Below are 21216 nucleotides of genomic sequence, written 5' to 3'. Positions count from 1 at the left end.
AGTAGCCTGCCATTTCGATCATTTGTGAGGTATTAAAAAAGATTCTAACAAAGTCCCCAGTCATGTAAAATGATGTAGAATTGTATGAAATGCGTTTATAAAAGGCCAACATTTTTCCAGACCCTAGGCTACTAAAAATGTACCCCATGTGTGCAACTTCTGTAAGTGCCTTTACTCTACTGCTCTATGCCACTACGCAAACGCAATGAAATGAATGCAATGCTTTATTATAAAGGTTAGGTTTTTCCTCATGTGTTCCGGTACCCCCCTCTCGCGCTCACTTTTTGTTCCAGCACCTCCCGATTAAAAAATGAAGCACCTCCCGATTAAAAAATGAAGTTCATTTTTGCTCAAAACCACAGCCATCATTATTATATTGCCCAGCATGCTCTATTGCAGGTTGATTTTCAGAATTGTTTGTTTCAATACCTGTGTTTTTGCATGCACATTGATTGGTTGATTCATCTTATGCTACACAAACAACATCAATCCAATGTGTTAGTAGTTGGACTTATTACACCCGGTTCTTAGATGGCTATTCCAGTTTATATGATTTAGGTATTTTTAATAATCAATCTTCCCTACTCCAGAAGTCATTCTGAATGCAGGATGCACATGATTAAAAGTTCCAATTGTTGGATATCCTCACTCTAGCTGTTCTCCAATAGGAACTACACATCACTTTGCAAGCCAGCATAATGTGACTTGCAGGCTTGATGTGGCCTGTAAACCAGGAGCTTCAAACTGCTGCGTTAGGGTGTAACTAAGCCCTCAAAGAAAGGCCTTATGTATCTATTATGTAATGCACTGTCATAAAAAGTTTAATTTAAAAAACAACATATTCCCTTAGACACACAATTGGTGAAAGCTACAAGACTGAAAACCATTGACTACAACATATATGTGTCTGTCGCTAACAAATACAGTCATGGGTGGTAACTACAAATCACTCAATAGGCACACTGGGAAATATGCAAATAAGGTCAAATAAATTCTCAAGTTGAATTGTATGTTCACTCAACTCCTAAAATCTAAAGTTGAGTGAACATACAATTCAACTGGAGAATGTATTTTGGTTCAGCTACAGTATATGCCAAAATATTGAGCAAACTCACAATCCTATTGCAGCTGGTTGCCATACAATTGTACGTTGAATCAACATCTTCTTATTTTTTATAGTGTAGAATAAAAAATAAAAAACATTTAAAATGAAAACACTCATACGCATAATGAAAATGCTTTATAGGCTACACGTATAAAGGTATGGGTTATTGAGAATAACAATGAATTACTCAAACAGTTATGAAGAGAAAACTAATTTACAGAAAATAAAACCCCATATGACCAAAAAAGGCATGTTAGCCAAATGAGTCAGCTTGCTCAAAACAAGGTGATATATTCACATTGAAAAGATCAATTGAAATTACAAGTTCTTAAATGCTTTAATCTAAAACGTAGTCAGAAGAGGGCATGACTGGAGATTTGAGTTACTTTGTTACTCATTTATAAACCATTTAGTCAACTATCAGTCAACTATCTGCAGTATAAATGAGAACTATAAGTCATATAAGTATTTGATTAGTCATCTATTATAAACATAATTTCACGAAAGTGAGCAGCATGAACTGCCAAACTGCCACTGAAACTGACCGAAGCCAGTAAAATCAGCACTCATTTGCTAAACTTATTTGTTGAATCAGAGTACACAAATAGTCGGTTTAATTATCTTGGTTCTATGTGTAAATGAGTGTGTGTGTATTTGTGAATACTGTATGTGGATATGTGAGTATCTATATTTGTTTGTGTATAATAATAAGAATGTGCTAAAGTGTGTGTGTGTGTTTGAGTGAGTGTTAGAGAGAGGGAGAGACTGCAAGAGCGAGTGACAGGGAGAGAGTTAATTCACTGCCCCTCTGCAGGCTGGTGTGTGAGATTCCGCTGGACTCGGATCTTGAGGTGTATTTAATCTGAATTCCATGGGCTCATCAGGACCGAGTTACAAAACTCCTCCTATAGAACCAGAAAGAATGTGCAACGCGTACTGATCTGGATGGGGCACAAAGGCATGTTTTTAGAGCTGGGGGCAGGCATCAAAAAACAGGCAGATGAGGGATTTCTTTAGAGGCTGGAGGGCAAAGAAGGTATTTTGGAGCTCCATCAGATACTGGAGAGGGTGGGGGGAGGGGTTGGTAGTCAGCAGTTTTAGTGAAGGGTGTGGGAACGCTGTTGGGAAGCATGAGGTTAAGGAGGCATGTCCTTCACAAGCACATCCTGAGGTCAGTGCCAAGGTTCAATATGTAATGTCATCACCACAAGATTATGGTTATTTTGTTCAGATCAAAATGCCTAATATTGTTTTTGATTACACGTAGACAGAAGACAAGGGAAAACATGGTTATTTTTATCTTATATTTTTGTCATAAGATTGGAGAATAACACACAACAATATACACTGAGCGTACAAAAAATTAAGAACACCTGCTCTTTCCATGACATAGACTAACCAGGTGAATCCAAGTGAAAGCTATGATCCCTTATTGATGTCACTTGTTAAATACACTTCAACCAGTGTAGACGAAGGGGAGGACACAGGCTGAAGAAGGATTTTTAAGCCTTGAGACAATTGAAACATGGATTGTGTTTATGTACCATTCAGTGGGGGAATGGGCAAGACAAAATATTTATGTGCCTTTGAACAGGGTATGGTAGTAGGTACCATGTGCATCAGTTTGTGTTTTTCACGGTCAACAGTTTCCTGTGTGTATCAAGAATGGTCCACCACCCAAAGGACATCCAGCCAACTTGACATAACTGTGGGAAGTACTGGAGTCAACATGGGCCAGCATTCAACCAGCATCCCTGTCGAATGCTTTCGACACCTTTTAGAGTCCATGCCCCGAAGGATTGAGACTGTTCTGAGGGCAAATCAATATTGTTCCTAATATTTGATATACTCAGTGTATATTAACTAATTGTATGTAGATGGTCACGGATCACAATTAGGTGGTCATGGATTGTGAGCTATGGGTAGGGGGGTGAAAGTGGATAAATGTATTGCAGTCCAGTAGAACATAGAGCCAGTCACTGCTTGGTGACATAATGTATTTGTGACTAAGCCATTTCCATGACCTTCTTAATCCAGTCCACATAGACAGAGACACGGATGAAGATGTTAGGCTGGCCTGGGTGTCCACAGCGCCTCATGGGGATGATCACTCCCTCAAGCACCCAGCAGTCACTGTTCTGACAGGCCAGAGGGCCCCCATAGTCTCTCTGGGGGTCACATTGAAAGAACACATCACTGTTAGATCATTGTCACACAGCAGAACTTTCCTGCTATGTGGGACATTTAAAACGTGTAGTGTATTTGAGGTTTAAAAAGGCTTCGAAGTTTGTAATTTCAGTCTTGATTTTTCCTTACAAAAAATGTATCAACCCCTACAAACATTTCCATTAATTATAATCGACATAATAATTCACATTTCTGCAGGATTATTTTCCTTTAGTAGCAAACTGGCTCAAATTAAGATCATACATCTGTACATGTTTGTGTTTGGCTCTATGCACATAATTAATATCCTAAAATAAAGTTATTTTATCATTCTCGCTCACCATCAATCTCAGTCTCTCTCATACAAACAAACCATTGCTCATTGACAGATCCTACAACTCACAAACACACCGAACCTACCTCACAGGCACCCACCCCACCCTGGAAGGAGTTGGTGCACATCTCGTTCTCCCGAACACGACCCCGAAAGTAGTTGTTACAATCCTTGTTGCTTAGAACTGGTATTTGAGCCACATTGAGCACAGAGTCATCTGTTGAAGTGCCTAAGAAAGTGAGAGAAAGGGAAAGAGGGGGAAAGGAGGATGAGATAGAGAGAACGAGACAATGAGGAAGAGGAGGGTATATGCTGAGTGGTACTGGAAATAACAACACTATCTGTTGGTCCAGGATCTGAAACACTTTCTTATTTACATGCTACATTAGTAAAGCAGATACTTCATAACTTCAAGGGCAGAAAAAGTTTCATAAATTTGGTTCCTATGTTTTTCCTGACCATGTAATCTGACCTTGGTCAACTCAGGGCCCTGGTCATATGCTCGCTTCAAGGGAAGCAACACTGAACCCTGCATGAGAGCATCGCCATAGCCAATGTGAGTAAGACCTTTAAACAGGTTAATGTTCACAAGGGCGCGGGGCCAGACGGATTACCAGGACGCATACTCAGAGCATGCACTGACCAGCTGGCAAGTGTCTTCAAAGACATGTTCAACCTCTCCCTGACCCAGTCGATAATACTTACATGTTTCAAGCAGACTACCATAGTTCCTGTGCCCAAGAATGCCAAGGTAACCTGCCTAAATGACTATCGCCCTATAGTACACATCTGTTGCCATGAAATACTTTGAAAAGCTGGTCATGGCTCACATCAACGCCATCATCCCAGACACCCTGGACCCACCCCAATTTGCATAATGCCCCAATATATACACAGATGACGCAATCTCTATTGCACTCCACACTGCCCTCTCCCACCTGGAGAAGAGGAACACCTATGTGAAAACGCTGTTCATTGACTACAGGTCAACACTGTAGTTCCCTCCAAGCTCATCACTAAGGTCAGGACCCTGGGACTGAACACCTCCCTCTAAAACTGGATCCTGGACTTCCTGAAGGGCCGCCCCCAGGTGGTGAGGGTAGGCAACAACACATCCGCCATTCTGACCCTCTACAAGGGGGCCCCTCAGGGATGCGTGCTTAGGCCCCTCCTGAACTCCCGGGTTCACCCACAACTGTGTGGCCGTGCAGGACACCAACACCATCATTAAGTTTGCTGATGACACGACGACGACGACGTTGAGACAGCCTATAGGCAGGAGGTCAGTGACCTGGCAGTGTGGTGCCAGGAACACAACCTCTCCCTAAACAAGACAAAAGAGCTGATCGTGGAGTACAGGAAATGGAGGGCCGAGCACGCCCCATCCACATCGATGGGGCTGTAGTGGAGCGGGTCGAAAGCTTCAAGTTCCTCAGTGTCCATATCACTAAGGAATTTACATAGTCCACACACCAACACAGTCGTGAAGAAGGCATTTGATTTGTAATGCAGCTATAGGATGGTGGTATATAAAGGATATTATGAAGCAAAGTTATAATGAATACAACAGGAGAAATATGATGAGGCTAATATAAGGAAGTTTAAAGGACCACAAGAGCAGAAATAAATAAAAAGTAAACTGAAAGATGATGCCCAGATCTTGCACATGATGTTGCACAATGATTATTGTCAATAAGTCACTGTTTAAGTCAAAGTATGATATATTTGGGCTTGAAGTGGGAAATCCGAAGTGAAGACTTTTGATTTTTGTTTGTGTCAACGTCACGTATACGCCGGGAGTCATGAAGCAGACGCAGAAGATAAACAAAACACGAGAAGCGTAAAGGCCGTGAATGAAAACAAAGCAATACTGCCTGATGACTGAGGCTACAGAGGGATAAATAAAGGGAAGGTCATCAAGGTATGGGTAATGATGGAGAGCAGGTGTGGGTAATGATGGAGAGCAGGTGTGGGTAATGATGGAGAGCAGGTGTGGGTAATGATGGAGAGCAGGTGTGGGTAATGATGGAGAGCAGGTGTGGGTAATGATGGAGAGCAGGTGTGGGTAATGATGGAGAGCAGGTGTGGGTAATGATGGAGAGCAGGTGTGGGTAATGATGGAGAGCAGGTGTGGGTAATGATGGAAAGCAGGTGTGGGTAATGATGGGGAGCAGGTGTGGGTAATGATGGAGAGCAGGTGTGGGTAATGATGGAGAGCAGGTGTGGGTAATGATGGAGAGCAGGTGTGGGTAATGATGGGGAGCAGGTGTGGGTAATGATGGGGAGCAGGTGTGGGTAATGATGGGGAGCAGGTGTGGGTAATGATGGAAAGCAGGTGTGGGTAATGATGGAGAGCAGGTGTGGGTAATGATGGAGAGCAGGTGTGGGTAATGATGGAGAGCAGGTGTGGGTAATGAAGATTACTAACCACCGGCCCTGGCAGACCGGCGACGTCGAGCACCGGAGCGGGAGTAGGCGTGACAGGGCTTGATTTTATTTCAACGTTACCACCAACCCGCAATTAATCAGAAACTCCTGCAAAGTTCTTCCTATTCGTGAATGACCCAAACAGCTTTTCGCCTTAGCACCTCCACTTTTTTTACCAGACAATTTACATAATCTATTGGATAATTTGTCAATTTTCACATATTGTTTTTGCTAGTCTGTCTGTCTGTATATATATATATATATATATATATATATATATATATATATATATATATATATATATATATATATATATATATATCATATATATCATATATAATCATGTAGTAACCAATAAAGTGTTAAACAAATCAAAATATATTTTATATTTTAGAAGCTTCAAAGTAGCCACCCAAAGTAGCCTTGATGATAGCTTTGCATACTCTTGGCATTTTCTCAACCAGCTTCATGAGGTAGTCACCTGGAATGCATTTCAATTAGCAGGTGTGCCTTGATAAAAGTTAATTTGTGAAATGTCTTTCCTTCTTAATGCATTTGAGCCAGTCAGTTGAGTTGTGACTAGGTAGGGGTGGTATTCAGAAGATAGCCCTATTCGGTAAAAGACCAAGTCCATATTATGGCAAAAACAGCTCAAATAAGCAAAGAAATGACTGTCCATCATTACTTTAAGACATGAAGGTAAGTCAATCCGGAAAATGTAAATAACTTTGAAAGTTTCTTCAACTGCAAGCGCAAAAACCATAAAGCGCTATGATGAAACTGGCTCTCATGAAGACCACCACAGGAAAGGAAGACCCAGAGTTACCTTTGCTTCAGAGGATAAGTTCATTATAGTTACCAGCCGCAGAGTTCAACAAACAGACACATCTCAACATCAACTGTTCAGAGGAGAATGCGTGAATCAGGCCTTCATGGTCAAATTGCTGCAAAGAAACCACTACTAAAGGACACCAATAAAAAGAAGAGACTTGCTTGGTCCAAGAAACATGAGCAATGGACATTAGACCGGTGGAAAACTATCCTTTGGTCTGATGAGTCCAAATTTGAGATTTTTGGTTAAAACCGCCGTGTCTTTGTTAGACGCAGAGTAGGTGAACGGATGATCTCTGCATGTGTGATTCACACCGTGAAGCATGGAGGCGGAGGTGTGATGGTGTGGGGGTGCTTTGCTGGTGATATTGTCTGTGATTATTTTGGGACTATCATTTGTTTTTACAACAGGACAATCACCCAACACACCTCCAGTGAGTGTAAGGGCTATTTGACCAAGAAGGAGAGTGATGGAGTGCTGCATCAGATGACCCGGCCTCCACAACCACCCGACCTCAACCCAATGGAGATGGTTTGGGATGAGTTGGACCGCAGAGTGAAGGAAAAGCAGCCAACAAGTGCTCAGCATATGTGGGAACTCCTTCAATACTGTTGGCAAAGCATTCCAGGTGAAGCTGGTTGAGAGAATGCCAAGAGTGTGCAAAGCTGTCCTCAAGGCAAAGAGTGGCTACTTTGAAGAATCTAAAATAGATTCTGATTTGTTTAACACTTTTTTGGTTACTCGATGATTCCATATGTGTTATTTCATAGTTTTGAAGTCTTCACTATTATTCTACAATGTATAAAATAGTAAAAATCAAGAAAAACCCTTGAATGAGTAGGTGTGTGCAAACTTTTGACTGGTACTGTATATATATATAATTGTCTATCGTATAATGAACATGCACCCACAAAAGACAATTCAAGGAACTTGTTTATCTATTTTGTTGTGCTGTTGTTACATTTGTATTAGTATTTTGTGTCAGATGTGCTCAGGGTGTTGTTACATGTTATTTGAGACGTGAATCAGCAGCAAAGTCATTCAAGTCTATCATTTCACTTCCTTTGTGAGAACCATGAGCAAGGGCTTACTTGGTATTTCTGTACTGCAGCCAAAGCCTGCCAGAAGCCTACGTACAAAAGGTTGCACCGTGTCCATTACAATGTTCAAAAATGCATGTGTCTTAGGGAAGATGCCAAAACTTTGGAGATAACATTAGATGGTGAAATCAAAGACACTAGTTTCCAAGTAGTTTTCTCTAAATGCTTATGACAAATCCTGCGCCAGAACCAGCCTAGCCAACTTGCTAATCTTTTGAATACCGTGTAATAAAAAATAAACAGCAACAACAGATAACTTTAGCTAGGTAGATAAAGTTAGCAAGTTGGCTAGCTAAGGTTAGCATGCCTGATAGCTACACTGACTCCATATGGAAATCCCCACAATGTTCTTTCCCACCCACAATTCGTGAATACTGTATGTATAAGTAACCTGTGTCATTCTTCGGAGGTGGAAGCTAAACAAGCAGGAATTACACAGAGTTACACATTGCCCTCTGGTGGGTGCCTTTTTTTATTTTTTATTTATTTCACCTTTATTTTACCAGGTAGGCAAGTTGAGAACAAGTTCTCATTTACAACTGCGACCTGGCCAAGATAAAGCAAAGCAGTGTGACACAGACAACAACACAGAGTTACACATGGAGTAAACAATAAACAAGCCAATAACACAAACAAGTCAATGATACAGTAGAAGAAAGAAAGTCTATATACAGTGTGTGCGAAAGGCATGAGGAGGTAGGCAATAAATAGGCCATAGGAGCAAATAATTACAATTTAGCAGATTAACACTGGAGTGATAAATGAGCATATGATGGTATGCATGTAGAGATACAGGTGTGCAAAAGAGCAGAAAAGTAAATCAAATAAAAACAGTAAGGGGATGAGGTAGGTAGATAGGGTGGGCAATGTACAGATGGACTATGTACAGCTGCAGCGATCGGTTAGCTGCTCAGATAGCTGATGTTTAAAGTTGATGAGGGAAATAAAAGTCTCCAACTTCAGCGATTTTTGCAATTCGTTCCAGTCACTGGCAGCAGAGAACTGGAATGAAAGGCGGCCAAATGAGGTGTTGGCTTTGGGGATGATCAGTGAGATATACCTGCTGGAACGTGTGCTACGGGTGAGTGTTGTTATCGTGACCAGTGAACTGAGATAAGGTGGAGCTTTACCAAGCATAGACTTATAGATGACCTGGAACCAGTGGGTCTGGCGACGAATATGTAGAGAGGGCCAGCCGACTAGAGCATACAGGTCGCAGTGGTGGTTGGTATAAGGTGATTTGGTAACAAAACGGATGGCACTGTGATAGACTGCATCCAGTTTGCTGAGTAGAGTATTGGAAGCTATTTTGTAGATGACCGCCGAAGTCGAGGATCGGTAGGATAGTCAGTTTTACTAGGGTAAGTTTGGCGGCGTGAGTGAAGGCAGCTTTGTTGCGAAATAGAAAGCCGATTCTAGATTTGATTTTGGATTGGAGATGTTTAATATGAGTCTGGAAGGAGAGTTTACAGTCTAACCAGACACCTAGGTATTTGTAGTGGTCCACATATTCTAGGTCGGAACTGTCCAGGGTGGTGATGCTAGTCGGGCGGGTGGGTGTGGGCAGCGAACAGTTGAAAAGCATGCATTTGGTTTTACTAGTGTTTAACCTGTTTAGGATAGGGGGCAGTATTTTCACGGCCGGATAAAAAACGTACCCGATTTAATCTGGTTATTACTCCTGCCCAGAAACTAGAATATGCATATAATTGTTTGATTTGGATAGAAAACACCCTAAAGTTTCTAAAACTGTTTGAATGGTGTCTGTGAGTATAACAGAACTCATATGGCAGGCCAAAACCTGAGAAGATTCTAAACAGGAAGTGCCCTCTCTGACCATTTCTTGGCCTTCTATACCCTCTTTATTGAAAACAGAGGATCTCTGCTGTAACGTGACATTTTCTAAGACTCCCATAGGCTCTCAGAAGGCGCCAGAACGTTGAATGATGACTCTGCAGTCCCTGGCTGAAAAACAGTAGCGCATTTGGATAGTGGTCGATCTGAGAACAATGAAACGGGTGCGCGCGTGCACGTGAAGAGTCCATTTTACATTTTCAGTCTTTGAACGAAAACAACGTTGCCCGGTCGGAATATTATCGCTATTTTACGAGACAAATCGCATAAAAATTGATTTTAAACAGCGTTTGACATGCTTCGAAGTACGGTAATGGAATATTTTGAAATGTTTTGATACGATACACGCCGGCGCGTCACCCTTCGGATAGTGTCTTGAACGCAAGAACAAACGCAGCTATTTGGATATAACTATGGATTATTTGGAACCAAACCAACATTTGTTGTTTAAGTAGAAGTCCTGGGAGTGCATTCTGATGAAGAACAGCAAAGGTAATCCAAATTTTCTTATAGTAAATCTGAGTTTGGTGAGTGCCAAACTTGGTGGGTGTCAAAATAGCTAGCCATGATGGCCGGGCTATCTACTCAGAATATTGCAAAATGTGCTTTCACCGAAAAGCTATTTTAAAATCGGACATAGCGATTGCATAAAGGAGTTCTGTATCTATAATTCTTAAAATAATTGTTATGTTTTTTTGTGAACGTTTATCGTGAGTAATTTAGTAAATTCACCAGAAGTTTCGGTGGGTATGCTAGTTCTGAACGTCACATGCTAATGTAAAAAGCTGGTTTTTGATATAAATATGAACTTCATTGAACAAAACATGCATGTATTGTATAACATAATGTCCTAGGAGTGTCATCTGATGAAGATCATCAAAGGTTAGTGCTGCATTTAGCTGTGGTTTTGGTTTTTGTGACATTATATGCTAGCTTGAAAAATGGGTGTGTGATTATTTCTGGCTGGGTACTCTCCTGACATAATCTAATGTTTTGCTTTCCTTGTAAAGTCTTTTTGAAATCGGACAATGTGGTTAGATAAAGGAGAGTCTTGTCTTTAAAATGGTGTAAAATAGTCATATGTTTGAAAAATTGAAGTTTTGGGATTTTTGAGGAATTTGTCATTCGCGCCACGCCCTATCATTGGATATTGGAGTGGTGTTCCGCTAGCGGAACATCTAGATGTAAGAGGTTAAGAGCAGTTGGAGGCCACGGAAGGAGTGTTGTATGGCATTGAAGCTCGTTTGGAGGTTAGTTAGCACAGTGTCCAAGGAAGGGCCAGAAGTATACAGAATGGTGTCGTGTGCGTAGAGGTGGATCAGGGAATCGCCCGCAGCAAGAGCGACATCATTGATATATACAGAGAAAAGAGTCGGCCCGAGAATTGAACCCTGTGGTACCCCCATAGAGACTGCCAGAGGTCCGGACAACATGCCCTCCGATTTGACACACTTAACTCTGTCTGCAAAGTAGTTGGTGAACCTGGCGAGGCAGTCGTTAGAAAAACCAAGGCTATTGAGTCTACTGATAAGAATACAGTGATTGACAGAGTCGAAAGCCTTGGCCAGGTCGATGAAGATGGCTGCACAGTACTGTCTTTTATCGATGGCGGTTATGATATCATTTAGTACCTTGAGCGTGGCTGAGGTGCACCCGTGACCGGCTCGGAAACCGGATTGCACAGCGGAGAAGGTACGGTGGGATTCAAAATGGTCAGTGATCTCTTTATTAACTTGGCTTTTGAAGACTTTGGATAGGCAGGGCAGGATGGAAATAGGTCTGTAACAGTTTGGGTCTAGGGTGTCACCCCCTTTGAAGAGGGGGATGACCGTGGCAGCTTTCCAATCTTTAGGGATCTCGGATGATTCGAAAGAGAGGTTGAACAGACTGGTAATAGGGGTTGCAACAATGGCAGCGGATAGTTTTAGAAAGAGAGGGTCCAGATTGTCTAACCCAGCTGATTTGTACGGCTCCAGGTTTTGCAGCTCTTTCAGAACATCTGCTATCTGGATTTGGGTGAAGGAGAAGCTGGGGAGGCTTGGGCTAGTAGCTGCGGGGGGGCGGGAGCTGTTGGCCGGGGTTGGAGTTGCCAGGAGGAAGGCATGGCCAGCCGTTGAGAAATGCTTATTGAAATTTTCGATTATCATGGATTTATCGGTGGTGACCGTGTTACCTAGCCTCAGTGCAGTGGGCAGCCGGGAGGAGGTGCTCTTGTTCTCCATGGACTTTCCATGTCCCAAAACCTTTTGGAGTTAGAGCTACAGGATGCAAATTTCTGCTTGAAAAAGCTAGCCTTTGCTTTCCTGACTGACTGCGTGTATTGGTTCCTGACTTCCCTGAACAGTTGCATATCACGGGGACTATTCGATGCTATTGCAGTCCGCCACAGGATGTTTTTGTGCTGGTCAAGGGCAGTCAGGTCTGGAGTGAACCAAGGGCTATATCTGTTCTTAGTTCTGCATTTTTTGAATGGGGCATGCTTATCTAAGATGGTGAGGGAATTACTTTTAAAGAATGACCAGGCATCCTCGACTGACGGGATGAGGTCAATATCCTTCCATGATACCTGGGCCAGGTCGATTAGAAAGGCCTGCTCACAGAAGTGTTTTAGGGAGCGTTTGACAGTGATGAGGGGTGCTCGTTTGACCGCGGACCCATAGCGGATACAGGCAATGAGGCAGTGATTGCTGAGATCCTGATTGAAAACAGCGGAGGTGTATTTGGAGGGCAAGTTGGTCAGGATAACGTCTATGAGGGTGCCCATGTTTACGGATTTGGGGTTGTACCTGGTGGGTTCCTTGATGATTCGTGTGAGATTGAGGGCATCTAGCTTAAATTGTAGGACTGCCGGGGTGTTAAGCATATCCCAGTTTAGGTCACCTAACAGAACGAACTCTGAGGCTAGATGTGGGGCGATCAATTCACAAATGGTGTCCAGGGCACAGCTGGGAGTGGAGGGAGGTTGATAGCAGGCGGCAACAGTGAGAGACTTATTTCTGGAGAGATTCATTTTTAAAATTAGAAGTTCGAACTGTTTGGGTATAGACCTGGAAAGTATGACAGAACTTTGCAGGCTATCTCTGCAGTAGATTGCAACTCCTCCCCCTTTGGCAGTTCTATCTTCACAAAAAATGTTGTAGTTGGGTATGGAAATCTCAGAATTTTTGGTGGCCTTCCTAAGCCAGGATTCAGACACGGCATGGACATCAGGGTTGGTGGAGTGTGCTAAAGCAGTGAGTAAAACAAACTTAGGGAGGAGGCTTCTGATGTTGACATGCATGAAACCAAGGCGTTTCCGATCACAGAAGTCATCAAATGAGGGTGCCTGGGGACACGCTGGGCCTGGTTTACCTCCACATCACCCGAGGAACAGAGGAGGAATAGGATGAGGGTACGGCTAAAGGCTAGCAAAACTGGTCGCCTAGAGCGTTGGGGACAAAGAATAAAAGGAGCAGATTTCTGGGCGTGGTAGAATAGATTCAGGGCATAATGTGAAGACAGGGGTATGGTGGGCTGTGGGTACAGCGGAGGTAAGCCCAGGCACTGCGTGATGATAAGAGAGGTTGTATCTCTGGACATGCTGGTTATAATGGGTGAGGTCATTGTGTAACAGTGTAGGTTCCGTCCCTCTCTTCGCCCCAACCTGGGCTCGAACCAGGGACCCTTGCACACATCAACAACTGACACCTCAGGGTGAACAACTGAGTAGGCCGGGAGGTGGGCCTCAGGGATAGCTTCGGTACTGGGTAACTCGGTGGGTGCTAGCTGGCTGTGAAGATCAGGAGTAATGGTCCAGGGATTACGGCAGGAATCCGGCGGTGTAGTGGAGAGACAGTCCGATACTGGTAGGCTGGCGAGTATTATCCAAGCTAAAAAAGGGCTGGTATCTGTGCAGAAGGTAAAGGCCGCTAGCAGTGGCTAACAATGACTAAATAGCTTGTAGCTAAATTAGCTGGTTAGCTTCTGATAGCTAGGTGGCTCTTGCTATAAGGTCTAGAAATTAAAAATAATAGCGGTTCTGTATCACATTGGGTGAGGCAGGTTACCGGAAGGTATAATTGAGTTAAAATGGAAAAGAGATTGAAAATAAAAATCGAAATATATACAAAAAAGGACGAAAAATACAAAAGTACACGAGAGGACGAACAAAACACGTCTGTACTGCTACGCCAAGATTCATATGGAGGAATGTGAGTAAATAATATTGAAGTGTTCCAATTATGAGCATAGCTCTACTTTACCTTGAGTTTCCCCCCAGCCTGCGATCTCACAGAGGGTTCCTTCTGGAACTATGTAGCGTTCAGGGGGCAGGCATATCTGAGACACACGCTCGTTAAACTGGGCATGGCTAAGGAAGAGGAGGAGGAGAAAGAGCATCAGACTGAGCTGAATGTGGATTTAAATGGGTTTTCTGTTAAATCATATTGGGTGGTCTAGTTGGAAAAGTGGTATGATAATATTGCTTGGGTACTGTACGTGTACGCTATACTGTATGTGTACGATATACTGTACATGTACAATATACTGTACGTGTGTACCATATGTGGTTAGTGTGTGTGTGTGTGTGTGTGTATGTGCGTCGCTGCATGCATTGTTTGTGTGTGTACGCACTATTCCAGTTGTAGCATGACCAGCTGGGACTCAGAGGGTCCACAGACGATCTTGGTGAGAGGGATAGTCTGTCGGTCTGGCTCTCCTACGATGGGGTTACGAAACAATGTCCCCATCATGGCCGAGTACCCCGGAAGGTCAACATAGCTGCACATAGAGGAACACACACTGACCAACGATCCTTATCACATTCAAGAGATTTATACCATTTGTGTCACGTCCTGACCAGTAGAGGGTGTAGTTGGGTCAGGATGTGGCAGAAGGGAGTGTGTGTTTTATTGTTTCATTGATTTTGGCCGTGTGACTTCCAATCAGGCACAGCTGTAGAGGGTTGTGGTTGATTGGGAGTCACACATAAGTTGCCTACGTTTCCTTTGTGTTTCGTGGGTAATTGTTCTTGTCATTGTGGTTGCACCTGACAGGACTGTGTTGGCTGTCAGTTTTGTTGTTTTTGTGAATTGCATAGTGTTCGTTGAATTAAATATGACGAACCCTAACTCCACCGCATTTTGGTCCACTTCTTCCTCAGACAGCTGTTACAATTTGAGGTTATTTTAGGCTTGTTGTTTTAGAGTCTAGATCTGGTTCTTTTAAAAGGTATTGGATTTTACAGTTTTTTTTCATTTTACTGTGTTTTAAAAAACAACAATAACATGTAAATGCTTTACAAATCATAAAGCATACCAAGAGGAGAAACACTGCTTAGTACTGATCACCCATTTGGAGCTAACCAGGGAGCCTCCACAGAAATGGTTTCCTTTCCTGCACACAAGGAGAGAGAGAGGTCATGAATACTGGGCTCTAACGTGGAGAGAGAGAGAGATTATGAAGACTAGGCTCTAACAAGGGGAAGGAGAGAGAGAGAGAGAGTTTATGAATACTGGGCTCTAACAAGGGGAAGGAGAGAGAGAGAGAGTTTATGAATACTGGGCTCTAACGTGGAGAGAGAGAGAGAGATTATGAAGACTACACTCTAACAAGGGGAGGGAGGGAGGGAGAGAGAGAGAGAGAGAGAGAGAGAGAGATTACTGATGCCTTATTGCTGTTGGTCCCATTTCATTTTTTTATGAAGACTGGGGTCTAACAGGGGGAGAGAGAGGTTATGAAGACTGGGGTCTAACGGGGGAGAGAGAGGTTATGAAGACTGGGGTCTAACGGGGGAGAGAGAGGTTATGAAGACTGGGGTCTAATGGGGGAGAGAGAGAGGTTATGAAGATTGGACTATAACGGGGGGAGAGAGAGGTTATGAAGACTGGGGTCTAACGGGGGAGAGAGAGAGGTTATGAAGACTGGGGTCTAACGGGGGAGAGAGAGAGGTTATGAAGATTGGGCTATAACGGGGGGAGAGAGAGGTTATGAAGACTGGGGTCTAATGGGGGAGAGAGAGGTTATGAAGACTGGGGTCTAATGGGGGAGAGAGAGGTTATGAAGACTGGGCTATAACAAGGAGAGATAGAGAGAGGTTATGACGACTGGGCTCTAACAAGGGGAGAGAGAGATTATGACGACTGGGCTCTAACAAGGAGAGATAGAGAGAGGTTATGAAGACTGGGCTATAACAAGGAGAGATAGAGGTTATGAGGACTGGGCTATAACAAGGAGAGATAGAGGTTATGAGGACTGGGCTCTAACAGGGAGAGAGAGGTTATGAAGACTGGGCTATAACAGGGAGAGAGAGAGAGGTTATGAAGACTGGGCTCTAACAGGGGGAGAGAGAGGGGTTATGAGGACTGGGCTCTAACAGGGAGGGAGAGAGATTATGAGGACTGGGCTCTAACAAGGAGAGAGAGAGAGAGGTTATGAGGACTTGGCTCTAACAAGGGGAGAGAGAGGTTATGAGGACTGGGCTATAACAAGGAGAGAGAGAGGTTATGAGGAATGGGCTATAACAGGGAGAGAGAGGTTATGAAGACTGGGCTATAACAGGGAGAGATAGAGAGAGGTTATGAGGACTGGGCTATAACAAGGAGAGATAGAGAGAGGTTATGAGGACTGGGCTATAACAGGGAGAGAGAGGTTATGAAGACTGGGCTATAACAAGGAGAGAGAGAGAGGTTATGAAGACTGGGCTATAACAAGGAGAGAGAGAGGTTATGAGGACTGGGCTATAACAGGGGGAGAGAGAGATTATGAGGACTGGGCTCTAACAGGGGGAGAGAGAGAGATTATTGATGCCTTATTGCTATTGGTCCCACCATTTTTGTTATATGTATACTTTGACAATGTAAGTAATTTTACTTGGCATGTCAATTAAGTCCATTGCACTGAATTGAATTGAGAGAGGTTATGAAGATTGGGCTCTTACAGGGGGAGACAGAGAGGTTATGAAGACTGCTGTCTCAGACTGACCTGTCTCTGAGACTGACTGTCCAGGGAGAGTTTCCAGGAAGCCCACCAACAATACGCAGTATTGGGCTCTTGGCCAAACGATCCTCTCTCTTTCCACACTCATTAAACTCCACAATCTCTGTGTGCGCACACACAGACACGCACGCACGCACGCACGCACGCACGCACGCACGCACGCACGCACGCACGCACACACACACACACACACACACACACACACACACACACACACACACACACACACTTCAGTTGAATAAAGTTGTATAGTTGTATACACAGGTCCACTTACAGAAAATACTTATTTTTCATTGTAGTTACATATCCCTTTAAAAACTCACCTGCTGGCTCAATGATGGACACTTTCTCCCCAGCTGTTCAAACAACAATAACCAGAAGAATTATTTAATCAGTTTATAACAACACAGACCCATAGAGGGATTAGTGCTTTGAGCAAAATGTATGAAAATAGCTTTATAGTGTTAGTAAGTTAATATTGTTATTATTAATATTAATAATAATATTAGGCCTACTATTAGAGCATAGAGATAAGAGATAATGAGTGACAGAGTAACGAGAGAACGATATGGAGAGAGGAATGTGATGCCTGAGGGCACAGAGTTATGGGAGGAGGGGAATCTTTACCGCACTGCTTGATGGCACAGTAGTCAAACTCTGTTTTGGGGTCAGTGGTGTAGCACCAGGGTCCGTGTTGGTCCCCATCTGGGTTCCGGCAGTAGTTCTCTGTCAGGTTGGCATCAGGGTGGGTCCCTGGGTTTATCCTGGAAAACCACAGTACATTAAACCTACCTGCGCATGGCCCAGGAGACACTTCTACAAACACATGATACTATCCCATAAATAAATATATATTCAGTTTCCCTCTTTGACAACACCAAATAGACCTGCCTTTTATGAATTCATGATGAATAATTTTTTTATACTTTGTTTTGTGAGGCATGTTGACACTCCACTTCTGACAGGTGATGCCCTTACGCGTCTTACGGACTACACCCCTGTAGTTTTTACCATTTTCATGGTAGCAATCTAGGGTGTGGGGAAAAAGGACATAAAACATGATTACAGATACCAGGGTTGGGATCAATTCCATTTGAATTCCAGTCAATACACTAACATTCCAATTCCCTTTTCTCTTTAATGCTTTTCAATGAGAAAAATGTGGAATTGGAATTTGGTTAACCTTAAAAAACTACTGGAATTGAAATAGAATTAACCCCCAACCCCTTCTTTGTGTTATTAAGTAGACTTGTGTTTGAGGAACCTAGATTGCATTGAGAGAGCATCGGCCCCATTGAAACACCAGAGGGCAGTGTACCCTCAGCTTCAATGTCGTCTGCACAGCGTTTGATCTGTAAACAAAGAGCCGTCCTCATCTCAGGCACTGACGTGAAGCACCAGGGTGCCTCGGATCCATCTGGGTTACGACAGTAGTTCTCCTCCAAGCCCCTGGGAGCAATGGTATAGTACAGACAATAAGTATAGCACACAAAAACACATGGATCATTATTCATGGGTAAATACAGTATGTTGGATGTATGCTACTGACTCTCAGTCGCTCTGGATTCGAGCGTCTGCTATGACTAAATTGTAAATGTACTCTAGGAACATAAATAACTAGACCCAAGATCAGCCATGCATGTAGATACTCATCTCAATAAACTTTACTTCACTCCTCATACCACCACTCACTGGTCATCGTCCCACCTCTCATCCCTTTAACCATCCGTCCCACCTCTCATCCCTTTAACCATCAGTCCATCTTCTCATCCCTTTAAGCATCAGTCCCACCTCTCATCCCTTTAAGCATCAGTCCCACCTCTCATCCCTTTAACCATCAGTCCCACCTCTCATCCCTTTAACCATCAGTCCCCGCTTCTCATCCCTTTTAAGCATCCCACCTCTCATCCCTTTAAACATCAATCCCACCTCTCATCCCTTGAAGCATCAGTCCCACCTCTCATCTCTTTAACTATCAGTCCCACCTTTCATCCCTTTATCCATTAGTCCCACCTCTCATCCTTTTAATCATCAATCCCACCTCTCATCCCTTTAATCATCAGTCCCACCTCTCATCCCTTTATCCATTAGTCCCACCTCTCATCCCTTTATCCATCAATCCCACCTCTCATCCATCCATCCCTCTACCGCCTGTTTTTCTGGCTTACTTGCATTCGTAGGTGTTTGGGTAGAAGGGGTGCTCATGCGGGTACTGGGCGTCCCAACGCTGACAGGCGATACCGCCGGTCGTCTCATTTACTTTACCGCGGTAATCCTCCCCGCGACCACGGAAACAGTTTGTGGTGTAGCTGGACCGGAGGCGTCTCTTTGTAACCACAGCTAGAGTGAAAGGAGAAAGGTGACAATATGAGGGCCGATATAGATTGTATTACATTGTTATAACAATGGAATAGTGTGAATTAATGAACTGGGTGGGTGTATGAGGGGGAAAGACATACAGCACTTGCTGATCTCGCAGCGCTCTCTCTCCATATCAGGGTCTGTGGTGTAGCACCAGGGAACAGGGGAGGCGTCTGGGTTACGGCAGTAGTCATCATCCAAGCTCTTATCTGGATACCTGGAACGCACATGTACAATATTCCAGCACAATGTTAGGAACTTCTCAATTGGAATGATTGATTGTTCTCTACTCTGTTACAGTACTAAATATTGATTAGACAGGAGACATGCTGGCCGTATATAGTGCATTCGGAAAGTATTCAAAACCCTTCACTTTTTCCACATTTTGCACATTAATTACAAATTACAAAAAAAACCTGAAAAATCATATTTACATAAGTATTTAGACCCTTTACTCAGAACTTTGTTGAAGCACCTTTAGCAGCTATTACAGCCTCGAGTCTTCTTGGGTATGATGCTACAAGCTTGGCACACCTGTAATTGGGGATTTTCTCCCATTCTTCTCTGCAGATCCTCTCAAGCTCTGTCAGGTTGGATGGGGAGCGTCGCTGCACAGCTATTTTCAGGTCTCTCCAGAGATGTTCGATCGGGGTCAAGTCCGGGCTCTGGCTGGACCAGAGACTTGTCATTCAGAGACTTGTCCCGAAGCCACTACTGTGTTATCTTGACTGTGTGCTTAGGGTCATTGTCCTGTTGGAAGGCGAATCTTCACCCCAGTCTGAAGTCCTGAGCGCTCTGGAGCAAGTTTTCATCAAGGATCTCTCTGTACTTTGCTCCATTCATCTTTCCCTCGATCCTGACTAGTCTCCCAGTCCCTGCCGCTGAAAAACATACCCACAGCATGATGCTGCCACCACCATGCTTCACCGTAAGGATGGTGCCAAGTTTCTTTCAGACATGGTGCTTGGTATTCAGGCCATAGAGTTAAATCTTGGTTTCATCAATCTGGGAGTCCTTTAAGTGCCTTTTGACAAACTCCAAGCGGGCTGTCATGTGCCTTTTACTGAGGAGTGGCCAATCTACTGACAGGTTTGGATTTATGAACTTTAAATCCTTATTAATCATTAGTTGTAATAGAGAAACGAGGGTTGCCATAGCCGAGGGGCTACACCAGAGGTTAATGGTTATCTGTAAGAGGAAAGTATATGGTGGGGGCAATTGAGGTTGGAATGTACTGAGTGAAGGGAAAGCGATCACATGTGGCATGCATTGATAAGGGGAGAGAGCCATGTATTAGTGATGAAGGGGGCGAGATCAGGTCAGGTCACGTTAAGGGAGAAATGAAAGCTTATGTCCCGTATCACTTAGTGTCCTGCCTAGCAGTACAAATACAATGTTTGTTCAGATGTGTAGGAGGAGCCGAGGAGGAAGGCTTAAATATCAGTGCTTGTGTGAAAAGGTCTTTGTCTAATGCAGCTGTATTGATCCTCTGGGAAGAATAAACTTGGTTAAAACCTCTTAGGGCTAGGGGGCAGTATTTTCACGGCTGGATGAAAAACGTACCCAAATTAAACTGGTTACTACTCTTGCCCAGAAAATAGAATATGCATGTTATTAGTAGATTTGGATAGAAAACACTCTGAAGTTTCTAAAACTGTTTGAATGCTGTCTGTGAGTATAACAGAACTCATATGGCAGGCAAAAACCTGAGAAAACTTCAACCAGGAAGTGGAAGGTCTGAGAATTGTAGTTCTACTTTTGAATCCCTAGAGAAACTACAAATACTTAGGGGTCACGTTGCACTTCCTAAGGCTTCCATTGGCTGTCAAAAGCCCTCCGAAAGTTGTTTCATCCATATCCAGGCAGAATATAGGAGCTCAGTTACTGAGTGGCCTGCCTGGCAACAAAGGGATTGGATATGTGAGGTCACGCGAGCGCGCCTTTCCTTATTTTTCTTCTGAAATGAATACGCTATTGTCCGGTTGGAATATTATCGCAATTCTACGTTAAAAATACCATAAAGATTGATTTTAAACTGCGTTTGACATGTTTCTAAGTACGG

The 21216-nt window shown here is 43.4% G+C and overlaps 1 protein-coding gene across 2 annotated transcripts in view; it reads right to left on the bottom strand.

Annotated features, from left to right (window-relative positions):
- Positions 1 to 1225: 1225 nt before the first annotated feature.
- LOC106566001 (hepatocyte growth factor-like protein) overlaps positions 1226 to 21216 on the bottom strand; it is a 28850-nt gene continuing 8859 nt past the window's right edge. The window contains exons 7-18 of one of the 2 annotated variants that reach the window (XM_014133756.2): positions 19253 to 19371; positions 18962 to 19133; positions 18058 to 18242; positions 17720 to 17822; positions 17421 to 17557; positions 17117 to 17149; positions 16779 to 16896; positions 15114 to 15191; positions 14430 to 14576; positions 14060 to 14166; positions 3692 to 3834; positions 1226 to 3273 (exon numbers count right to left, since the gene is read on the bottom strand). In XM_014133756.2, the coding sequence (XP_013989231.1) occupies positions 3112 to 3273; positions 3692 to 3834; positions 14060 to 14166; positions 14430 to 14576; positions 15114 to 15191; positions 16779 to 16896; positions 17117 to 17149; positions 17421 to 17557; positions 17720 to 17822; positions 18058 to 18242; positions 18962 to 19133; positions 19253 to 19371 (1504 nt within the window). In that variant the 3' untranslated portion in view covers positions 1226 to 3111. The remainder of the gene's footprint in view (positions 3274 to 3691; positions 3835 to 14059; positions 14167 to 14429; positions 14577 to 15113; positions 15192 to 16778; positions 16897 to 17116; positions 17150 to 17420; positions 17558 to 17719; positions 17823 to 18057; positions 18243 to 18961; positions 19134 to 19252; positions 19372 to 21216) is intronic. The other variant, XM_014133757.2, reaches the window with a different exon arrangement.

The sequence above is a fragment of the Salmo salar genome, chromosome ssa12 (assembly GCF_905237065.1).
Source record: "Salmo salar chromosome ssa12, Ssal_v3.1, whole genome shotgun sequence".
Taxonomy (NCBI): domain Eukaryota; kingdom Metazoa; phylum Chordata; class Actinopteri; order Salmoniformes; family Salmonidae; genus Salmo; species Salmo salar.
This window is presented reverse-complemented; position numbering and strand designations above follow the sequence as displayed.